We start from the raw sequence: 12303 nt of genomic DNA on the forward strand, positions 1-12303 counted from the left end.
TTTTAGAGAAGTAACTTATTATAGTCATAATTATACATAATAAAAAAAGATACAGCAGCGCATACCCCGTGTATATATCAGTACACAGCACACCTCTTACCCTCAACGCTTAACAAAAATCCTTCACCCAAATAAGCTAGCGTTAAACTAATGGAAAAAATAACATACGACACACAAGCATACTTAAAACATTCTAATCAGACCCAAAGAGAACATTTTTTACGATGGGACGAGCTCTACACATGACCTCCAATGCTTCGGCTTTGGGCATGGTGATACCTTTTCCTTCAGCCATATCAACCATTTCTTCACCAATCCTTTCCCACTCAAAGCACTGAATCAACGATCCCAAAGCCAATCCGACGACCCGCTGGGCCAGGCCAGCTCCAGGACAGGCCCGCCTTCCGAGTCCGAATGGTATTGTTAGCTTGTGGGCCTGACCTTCATCATTGAAAAACCTCTCGGGTTTAAAGTCGCTGGGGTCATTCCATAAAGTGGGGTCTCTATGAATGGCCCATGCATTGACCAATAACATTGTTTCACGTGGCACATCGTATCCCCCTATTGTGCAGTCATTGGATGACATGTGAGGAACCAGAAGTGGAGCCGCTGGGTAGAGTCGAAGAGTCTCTGATACAATGCTTTGAACATATGGCAGTTTAGATAGATCAGGTTCATCTATCAAACGAGCTTGGCCAATTTGAGTGTCTAATTCTATTCTTGCCTTCTTCAATATTTCTGGGTGATTCACCAAATTTGACATTGCCCATTCTAATGTAACTGATGATGTATCTGTTCCCGCTATTAGCATTGCCTGTAAAGGTAAATTAAATAAATGATTAGTAAAAAGAAAAGGAAATTATATAATTTAAAAGAAAAAAAATGGCTTTATCTAGTTTTAAAATATATGATTTAGCTAGAAGAACACTTTTGTTTCTCAAATTAAGAACTATGCAAAAATAAAATAAGTTACAAGACCATATTAGTTATTTAAGTGTTTCTCCACGAGCCCTAAGCAAAGTAGCGTATATTTATAGAATAACGATTTATCGTGATAGATTATATAGGTTTCTTATCCTAAGTCCAAGTGTATATGTATATATATATATATATATATATATATATAAATTAGGTGGTAAGAAAATTTAACATAGAAGAATCTAAGAGAAGATCTTTTCATTTTTATATAACATATAACTCCCTAAAGAGATGTGCATGCAATTGCCCATCAACATATAAAGATAATTTAGATGTATAAAATATAATATGTACATTCAATATGAAAGAAGATTTAGTATGAAAGAATAAAAATTTATCATGACAGATTGTATAAGTTTTTTAAAGCATAAATAGATAAAGTGCTAAGAAGATTTTATAAAAAAAAAAAATCTAAAAAAAGATTCATTTAGATTATATATAATGTATAATTCTCTAGAGAGATGTGCTTGCAATTGCCCACCAATATTTAAGATTATTTAAATAAATTAAAATAATAAATATATTGACCATAAATATTAACAAAATTAATAGAATATTAAGATTTTTTGAGAAAAAATCTAAATTCAAACATCTATGTCATAGATTTAGCTACCGTGACAATATAGGCTGACCCAATTACCAAAAAAATAAATAAAAAAAATAATATAAGTTGAATTTGACTAACCAGTATAAGACCTTTGATGATTTGATCAGTGTAATACTCTGGCTGTGATTCTTGCAATGTAAGCAGATGATCAATCATAGTATTCATGCTCTCTAAATTACTCTTTTTACATCTATGTTCATCAATTAAACCTTGCAAAAACCCATCAATGTTTTTACTAATCCTTGAAATTTTCTTCTGAAAATCACCACCATCAATCCAATTCAAGATGGGCAAGAAATCTCGTGGATTCGAGACCCCACCAAATGATACAGCCTCCTTAACAATCTTCCTAAACCTCCTTGCCTCTTCTTCATCCTCCACTTCATCGCCGTAGTACCGCTTCCCTGCAACCATTCTCATCATAATATTAAAAGTTAATTCTGAAAACATTGTCTTAAGCTGCACCTTCGCAAACCCTTGTAGTGATCCACAAGACAGTTTTTTTAGTAGCTGTCTGATTTCTTCCCTTCTGATGGATAAAAACATGTTAAGACGATGTGATGAGAGCACTTCAATGGCAGCTATGCGACGAAGGTTGCGCCAGTGATCACCGTAGGGGGATTGCGGAAGAGTGGTGTAGTTATAGCCAAGGTGCTTGCCGATGAGTAACTTTGGTCGATTGGCTAAAACAATATCGTTTTTCGTAAAACATTCCTCAGCAACTGCTAGAGATGAAACTATTGTCACAGGGCGGGAGCCGAATCGAAGGGACATGATGGGGCCATATTTTTGTGACAGTTTGTGCAGAGAGCGATGCATAGGGTGTTTGATGAGGTGAAGGTGTCCAAGAATGGGTAATGAAGGCGGGCTTGGAGGAAGATTTTTGCGGCTTTTTCTTGAATGAATCAGCAATTTCAAAGCGAGAATGATGAAGAGAAGAGAAAGAGATGAGTAGAGGATGGCTGTGTCTAGCATTTTTAGTAGCTAGGATTCAGCTTTGCTATGATTTTTTAATAATGTAGGATTTGATGATGGATGATGAGCAGCAAAAATTATTGAAAAGATTTGTGATTTGTGGCGTATTTATAGAGGCTGTGACTGTAATGAATTAGTCCAAGCTAAAATAAATAAAAATGGTGGCGATAAGAGTTTTAGCTCAATTACGAAGAAGGCGGTGTTTGGACGGAACTTGATCTCTTCTGGTTCACGTTCGCGCACGTGTCAGTGTCCAAAACATTTGTTTATCCCAAATGTATTTCCCCTTTTATATTTTTTTATTTATTTGTTAGAAATTGGAGTTACCTCTAATTACACAAATTTCAAGAAACATCAAACGCGACAAAAATAAAAGTTATCGCATCTCATGCATCTTTATAGGATCCTCTATGTGCAAGACCAAACATCAATGCTGGCTCATATCTAAGGTTAAATTTGAAATAAGTATGTTGGAGTTTAAAATAAGTTTGATTCATAAGTTTGAATGTAAATATGAGATAAACGAATACGAAATTAAATACAAGTTAGAGAGTAATAAAGAAAATGAATCTGAATAGAAGTCATGTTCGGTTTATTCAATTTGCAAGCTAAGCATGGTTTGTATTATTTAAAAAAAAAAATTTAAATCTTTTAAGATAGTTAAACTGAATAACTTGTGTGAATCTAAGTTGAGTTCAACTTGTCCACATAAACTCTTAAATCGTAAAACAAGTTGAGTTCGTGTGAATAACACAAATTAGTATTTCTTCATGTTTGATTAATCTAAGCTAAAAACGAGTCAAATCCATCTAAAAAAAGGTAAAAAATGACTTTTAATTTGTTCAAATTCGATTTGATTTGAATCCAACCCTATTATAAATAATAAGTTCAACAAAATCAATCAGTGTGATAAATTAAAACTAATAGTGAATTGAAAAAAAATTTTACTAAAATTATGCAAATAGTAATTTTGACGGCCAAATATTTACCCTTTCATTGATTTTTTTTTTCAATAAAGCCATCTTTTTTAGTCGTGCCAAAGTCCTCTAAATTCTGATTGAGTTCCAAGCAGTTGATCTTCAATATTTGAATATTTCCCTGCATGAATTATAATAGGAGAAATGCTTGCTCTTAGAAAGTGAAGTTAATTGTTTAATTATGTAATTGAAGTTAATCTCTTTTTGATAAATTTATTTTGGATTATTTATATCATAAAATGATAATTTAATATTCAGTACAATAAAACTAAATAGATTTATAGCGATTACTAATTTAGGTACGAATATTGATATGTTATTTTGTAAGTAGATTATTTTAAATTTATAATAAAATAACACATATCATATAATAACACATCATTATTAGTACTCATTATGAATATCGCATTCCGACTTCAAACTTCAAACCCTAATAATATTGAGTGGTAAGTTTCGGTGAACCGAAATTTGATTATTTTGAAATAAAATTAAAATCATTTATAAAATTGGATGAAATTAACACTTAGTCTCTTAAATGATAATTCTAGGTTGACACTTAAATTGTCTCTAAATTTGGGTGAAAGAAATTAATTTTGTCCTCTAAATTAATCATTCAAAGATGAAACTAAAATCATTTCTAAATATTTTGTTGTTGAAATTGAATGCTAAGTTTTGGTAGATGAACTTAACATTTCGCCCTCTAAAATGATTATTTTGAAATGATACTAAAATTGTTAATAAAATTAAGTGCTAAGATTTAGTGGAGTAAATATCAATTTTAATATCGTTCTCTACAATGATCAACTCAGGACCAAACTAAATTTCCCTTTAAATATTTCATTTTAAAAATTGAATGATAAATTTTAATTGACAAATTAAATTTTGTCTCTTAAATAATCATTTTAAGATGAAACAAAAATTGTTCTTAAAATTAAGTGTTGAGTTTTAGTGGACACAAATAAAATTTTATCCACAAAAGTGATTATATCGAGACGAAACTAAAATTTTATCGGAATATTAATTAAAATAGGCAAAAATTTTTCTGCTTATACCTTTTTAGGTAAACGCACAGTAGTTTTACTTTTATAAGCAAATTTTATTGTAACTCCAAAAATACCCTCCCAACCCTGTATACGTAGGCACTGGAAGGAAGGTTTGAGTGCGTGGGTGCGTGCGGAGTGTATGGATGCATGCGGAGTGCGCGCAGAGTGGGTGAGTGCGTGCAGAGTGCGTGGGTGCACGCGGTGCGCACAGTGCATGTGCAGTGCGCACACTGTACATATATATATATATATATATATATATATATATATATATATATATATATATATATATATATATATATATATATATATATATATATATATATATATATATATATATATATATATATATATTATATATATATATAATATTATATTATTATATATATATTTATTATTATAATATTATATATAATATATAATAATATAATATATATTTAAAAATTATTATTATTATTATTTATATATATTATATTAAATATTATAATATTTAATATTTTTTTATTATATTTTTTTATATTATTTAATATATATATATATATATATATTTAAAAAAAAGGGTGTGTGCACTGCTCACGCACTGTGCGCACCACGCACACACCGCGCGTACTCCGCACGTACTTATGCACTCAAATTTTCCTTCCAGCACCTACGTATACAGAGCTGAGAGGGTATTTTTAGAGTTATAAAAAAATTTGCTTATAAAAGTAAAATTACTGTGCGTTTGTCTAAAAATGTATAAACGGAAAAAATTTTACCTATTTTAATTAATATTTCAAAATTATCCCTTGATAAAAAATATGTCATCTCTTCTAAATATTATTGGACAATAAAATTAAAACTATCTCTAAATGTTCGGCTCCTAAATTAATAAATAATTGGTGTAGTATTTACTGGTTACCTAATTTTGCCAGGGAGAATATACAAATAAAATTAAAATTATCTCTAAATGTTTCACTCCTAAATTATCAAATAATTAAACTAATGTTTACTGATTTCCAACTTTTGCCACGAAGAAGATACCAAAACTAGGTTTATAGTCAACACGGGGAAGGATCAATTTAAAGTTTGTATATAAAAATATAAAAATAATATAATTACTTACATCAATTTTATATACAAATAATGATATATTATAATATAATTAGATATTAATTTATTTTTAATTTTTAATTATCTAATTATAAATAATATTATGTATAAAATTATACTATTACTATTACTCATATTAAAATCATATAATTGTTTGACAAAAGCAAAAACGTAAAGATAAAATTGTTACGTATTATTTTGTGCACCAGTTACTGTATTCGCTTGTGCAGTATGCGGATTTTTCCTCTAAAGGTGATGATGTTACGTCAGTGAATATACAAAAAATCTCTTTGATAATAAAATATTATTTAAACTAAATATCTCTGAAAAGTGAAGATGTTTACGTCAGTGAATACGCAAATAGACTAAGACGTGCTAGAATAACAATAGAAATCAGTGATGGATCACAAATTTTACTTTTCTGCCTAGGCATTCTCATCATCTCTTGCGTATATGAAGAAGAAAACAATATCGTTGTTGCAGCTTTTGTCGGGTGGCAGGCAAGTCCACGATCACGTGACTAAGAAAAAATCAATATATTAAACCTGCAGAGTAGGGCTGGATTCGAGTTAAACTGAGTTCGATTCGTAGTCAATTCGAGTTTAATTTGGTTTTTTTATGGTTGGCTCGAGTTTGGTTTGCGTTTGACTCTAACTGAATTTGGCTCGGTTCAAGTTCAGCTCATTTTCAGTTCAACTCGTTTACGGTTCAATTTGACTCGTTTTTCATATCAAAATGAATCATTTTGTATATATATGAATCAAAACGATGTCGTTTTGTATAAAAAATTTTTAAAAAAATCTATCGAATCAATCCGAGCCAGCTCGAGCTTGATCGAGCCTAGCAGAGCCCAACTTATTTCGGGCTTAAATCGAGCTGAACCGAATTTGAGCTCGAACTAGCTCGATTCGAGTCCACCCCTTATGTAAAGAAACAAAAAGCAAAGAGCTGGTAAGATTTTTAATGTGATTCATCTCATAAATTAAAAGTTTATGTCAATAAAAATGTTATTAATTGAATATTAAGAAAAATAATATTATTATAATATTAGAAGTTGTAAATATTTATATAATGTTAAAAATGTCATCCCTTTCTATCTCACAATTTAAAATTTAAATTAGTAAAAGTTAAAATGATATGAACTTCAAAAATTAATAAAATTGATGAAATATTAAATATTAAGAGGTCTTCAGTTATTCAAAAAAAAGTTAAAATTAAATGTATAACTGAATAAGTAAAATGTAATATTATACAACAAATATGTGCAGGATCATCAATTACCAAAAAATGTTACCAAAAAAAAAGTTAAAATTATATATGTAACTAAATAAGTAAAATTTAATTAGTATTATTATCATTATGTAATCCTGATATGGTGAAGAAAAAATTGGATTTTGAATATAATTATTAAAATTATGAAAATTAATTCCATGATAAAAAAATTGTTTTTGGAAGAGATTATGTTCTTACACAATGTTTTTAAAATTGGATCGATAATCGAATCGATTATTTTACTAATTTACGATTTAATCGGTTCAATCGATTAATTTTAATCTAAATCACTATAATTAAATAAATGATCATAAGCAGTTAAATTAATATTTTTATAATATTATACAATTATTCTATTAATTATTGTGAGTTTCATCTATTAAATATCCTTAAATTTATAACTATATTTAAATATATTTATTTATACTAATAATATAATACATTACATTAAGCAAAAATTATTCACATGAATTTCATTTGATTCATTAATTCTTGACTTCAAATTTTAATAGTATAAATTCTTCCACATTTGGAACAAAGTATAAAAAGAAAAAAAATTTAAACCGAATTTTTTATTTACTCACACATCAAATTTATATAAATCATTGAAAGTTCATTTTTACCAAATCATTTAACTAAATTAATACAAAATCATACTTAATACTTACTCTACCTTCTATCTACCCAATAAAAAAGTTGTTTTTGAATATTGAAAATTGAAATTTGATAGAGACATGCGAGAGAATTTTTGGTTTCGTATTTTGACTTTTAAAATAAATGTTGAAAGACTTGTTCTCACCTATAGTATGGTAAAATTCTAAAGTCTCAATTTTTAATTTTTAAAAATTTAAATATTTATTTATAAATTAATTTATATTAAAAATATTAATTAGAGTTAGGGTTGACTTTTAAAATAAATCTAATTATAGAATGGGATTAGACTTTAACTTTATCATTTTTTAATTTGAAATTTTAATATTAAAATATTAGTGCATTTAATGAAAATGAAAACTTGTAAATCAGGTTTTACTGTTAAAAAAAAAAAACTGGGTTAACCAGTTTTGACCAAATTGTTGATAGTTAATATTTAAAAATAAACTAGACTGAACCAAAAATCAATTTTTGATTGAATCAATTGATCTAATCTTATTTTAAAAATACTAATTATATGTCATTTGGTGAGTTTGACTACGAAGAAGCTTTGACCATATAACCTTTCAGTTTGTGGAGAATAAACAAGGCTTCACGGTTTAAGCTTCATTGAATTTATATGCTCTTTCCCTCGAATTTACAGAAAATCTCTGAAAAAAAAAAAAGCTAAAATTAATGTTATTTAATAAAACCAATAAACTAAAAAAAAAAACGAAAATAAAACAAATAAAAAGATAAATTAAAGCCAAATAAAATTAAAAAAATGGAAGAAAAAAATTTTAGTACGAGCAATTAGAGACGTCGATGGGCCATGCTAGGTTAAGCTAGCCCTGACATGACTCATCAGGTATTTGGGTTGGGTCCTAGGCTTGTATAATAACAAACTTTCATATCGGATCGGTTTGACCTATAAATTTTTAAAGGTCTAAAGTTTGACCCTATACATAAGATTCGGTTGGGCCTAAAATGGGTTGACCCATGAAATTTAATTGGGACAATTTATTTAAACAATTTTTAAAGATTTTTAAATACAAATTATTTTTTAATTATTAAAATTGATAACAATACCTCAAATATTTTATTTATAATCTCTTACTTATGAGTGAAAAATACCGTGATTATATTATCAAAAATATTATAAGTTTATAACATAGTATAAATAAATTAATTTACATATATAATTACAAAGATAAATATAATATATATACCATAACATTTATCTCTTCGTTCTCAACATCCAAATTTTTGAATTTATTTGACATTGAATTCATTTGATATTAAATCTATTGTAATATTTTATAATGATAAAATAAAAATAAAAATAAAATTATAAATATAAAAAATTATTATTTATGAATTCAGACAATTTCTAAAAAAAGAATTGATAAGATAAAATTAAATTAAATATATAATGAAAGAATTGAGATTGAGAAATTTATCAATAAAATTAAAAATAAAAAATATTTTGATTGGTTTATAAAAAAAAATTAAAAAAAAGGCTTTTGCTTGTGGCAAGCAGAAGCCATGAAGGCTTCTATCTTTTTTTTTTTTAATATATGAATAGAATAAGATATTGGATCAATTTATGAGTCTAATATTAAATCTTACAGTTAGGTCTAAAAGGCCTATAAGCCCGACCTATGATATTACAGTACTATGTCTGACCCTTTCGAGTCAAAGTTAAATTTTGGGCTTCACACATAGGGCTGGATTCGAGCCAAGCCAGCTCGGGCTCGAGCTCGAAACGAGCTGGGCTCAACTCGGCTCGATCGAGCTCGAGCCGAGCCCGAGCTGGCTCGGGTTGGCTCGGTATATTTTTTTAAAAATTTTTTTATACAAAACGGCGTCGTTTTGATTTTTATATATATACAAAACGGTGTCGTTTTGATATAAAAAACGAGCCGAGCCGAGCCGTTACCGAGCCGAACTCGAGCTGAGCTGAATTCGGCTCGAGTTGAGCTCGAGCCGAACTCGAGCCGGCCCTCAAAAAGCCGAGCCGAGCCCGAGCTGGCTGCGAGCCGAGCTCGGCTCGGCTCGAATCCAGCCCTATTCACACAGAGCTTTTAATTGGCCTGCCTAATTACCATGTCTAGCAATAAACAATACCTAGGTAAGGTTTGGCAAACATCAATGTGCCTATATTAGGCGTTGCACCTATCAATTGCCCCCCTAATGCTAATTAGGTGTAGTCAAAATTCGTTTTGCCCTTTACTAGGTGTCTCATCAGTAAATTATGTTAGATTCAAACTAAATCTATTTGAGTTTAAATTTAAATTTGATTCGAATAAATCTAAAACGAATCAGTCTTTTATATGCTTGGTTGAGCTCAAGTTATTCGTTAAATTTTTCAGATAAAAATTTTAATACAAAATAATATCATTTTAACCAATATATATTAAAACGACGTCATTTTAATAATAAAATAATTAAAAATTCAAGCTCAAAACTAATCAAATTAAATTCAAACCAAATTCAAATTAGATTTCTATGAGTTCAAACTCAAACATAAACTCTGTTATATATAAATTGAGCTAATAAATCGATTTGAAATCAACCCTACCTATAAATATGCCCCCCAATTTTGAATGAACATTAACTAGATGTGATGGACAGTAGGTACTTGCAATCACGTCTATTGTGTTTTAAATGTGGATGACGTGAAAATTGTCCAATTTTTGAAACAAAAAATCACTTCAGTCAACAAGTAAATCAAAAAAATTAACTAGAAGGTGAAAGGACTACTTCCCACCCAAGTTAAAGTGTTTTTTCAAAGCCACATTTACCAGATTTGAAAATAAAAAAGTCTAACTTTTCTATTAAAAATTTCAATTAGGATTAATGATAAAATTATCATTTAATAAAAAAATTAAAATTTTATTATATTTGTCTCCCTCAGCTTGAAAATCTCACAATTTCTTTCTATCTGAAATTTAAAAAATCAAAATTTCTCTTATAAAGTTTACAAACTATTATCAAATATGACAAACTTTGTTATCTTCGATGGCGTTGACTCTTTCTCTCAGCTTAACTCTCTTTGTGGATCACTTCTCAACGACCAATGAAGTTTATTTCCTTCGACGAAGACGATTTCATCTTCGTCATATTGTCTTCATTTCGGATGAAGATGATTTCGTCTTCATTTCGGATGAAGATGATTTCGTCTTCATCTGAGACGAAGACAATTGTTAGAGGTCTCAGATGGCCATGTCATTTTTGTCGAAGACCTCCAATGGTCGTCTTCATCTTGGACGAAGACGATTTTGTCTTCATCCAAGATGAAGATACTTCAATAAAGATGATTTCATCTTTATTGGTGGTTGGGAAGTGATTGGTAAGGAAAGTTAAGCCAGGAGGAAGAGCCAATGTCATTAGAGACGGTCATCTCCGGTGACAATTTGCAAACTTTAAGAGAAAATTTTTTATATTCCAAACTTCAGGTGAGGAGAATTGTGAGATTTTTAAACTAAGGAGGGTAAACATAATAAAAATTTAGATTTTTAAATTTTTTTATTAAATAACGATTTTACTCTTAATTATAACTAAGATTTTTAATAGATTGACAAGACATTTGGATTTTCAAATCTCACAGATATAATTTTGATAATGTACCTGAGCTTAAGTAGAAAATAGTCCTTTGGCCTAACTAGAAACAATATTTCAATATCTTAATTTAATTAATTTAATTTAATTTTCTTAAATAAATATACAATATTTCAAAAAAATTAATTTAATTTAATTAATTTTCTTAAAAAATATAATCACTATTTATATAACCGATAAAATTATGTATACTTATTTTTAAGTATATAATTAGTATATATCATCATCTAATTAAATAATTTTGAATTAAAATAAAATAATGTTTAATCATTATGTATACTAAAATTGGGTGTACTTAGTAATACTCTAATGTAACTAGTTATTTTTTAAAATAATAAAATTATGTATATAAATAATGATATGTCACAATGTGATTGAATATTATTTTATCTTTAATTTAAAACTATCAAATTATATAATAATATATTATTATTTATAACAAAATTATACATATTATTTATGTACATAACACTACTCTTTTAAAAAAGGCCAAAGAACTATTTCCCACTCAAAGTATATTGATTTATCAAGTTTTCTCCCTTTAACTTTGCCCACCCATGATGGTTAAACTTAACGGTTTTAAAGGCAAAATCATCATTTTATCTGAAATATTTAAAATAAACTTAAATTTGGTTTTTTTCCTCTTCTAAACCTTAAAAACTAACAATTTCTCCCAACATCAGCTTTTAAAAACTGTATTTTCCCTCAGGGTTTCCAAACTTTTAGATCCAATTTAGTCAGCGACGACCAGCAATCTCCAAGCACCTACTTTTTCTCTTCGATGTCTCCTTCCGATCATGCATCTTCGGATATCATGTGACATCATCATTGATAATGATGGACTCAATTAATTTTAATCATCTATAAGTAAATAAATGTGATTTTTAAAATTAACCAAAAAAACTTGAAAAATCAACATGCTTTTGGGTTTGGGAGGGGGTGAATAAGTCCTTCGGCCGTTAAAAAGTACCCGCTATGAGTTGTACAGATCAGAGGGAGGCCCAACACTGGCTCTAAGAAGACGTGGCAACCCAATACATTAGCTAACTCGTGAAGCCCAATCATAAAATTCTGTTCCTCTGCGCACTCCCTGTAAGCTTGATAAATT

At 28.7% G+C, this 12303-nt stretch overlaps 1 protein-coding gene across 1 annotated transcript; it reads right to left on the minus strand.

Moving 5' to 3' along the window:
- On the minus strand, positions 1 to 2710 carry LOC123198601 (cytochrome P450 81E8-like). The gene is made up of 2 exons (XM_044613315.1): positions 1664 to 2710; positions 1 to 814 (listed from the first exon to the last, which is right to left on the minus strand). Exons 1-2 carry the CDS (start codon positions 2558 to 2560, stop codon positions 194 to 196), a joined length of 1518 nt encoding a protein of 505 aa, XP_044469250.1. The 5' UTR covers positions 2561 to 2710; the 3' UTR covers positions 1 to 193.
- Positions 2711 to 12303: the final 9593 nt, after the last annotated feature.

This window comes from Mangifera indica, chromosome 16 (genome assembly GCF_011075055.1).
Source record: "Mangifera indica cultivar Alphonso chromosome 16, CATAS_Mindica_2.1, whole genome shotgun sequence".
Classification (NCBI taxonomy): Eukaryota; Viridiplantae; Streptophyta; class Magnoliopsida; order Sapindales; family Anacardiaceae; genus Mangifera; species Mangifera indica.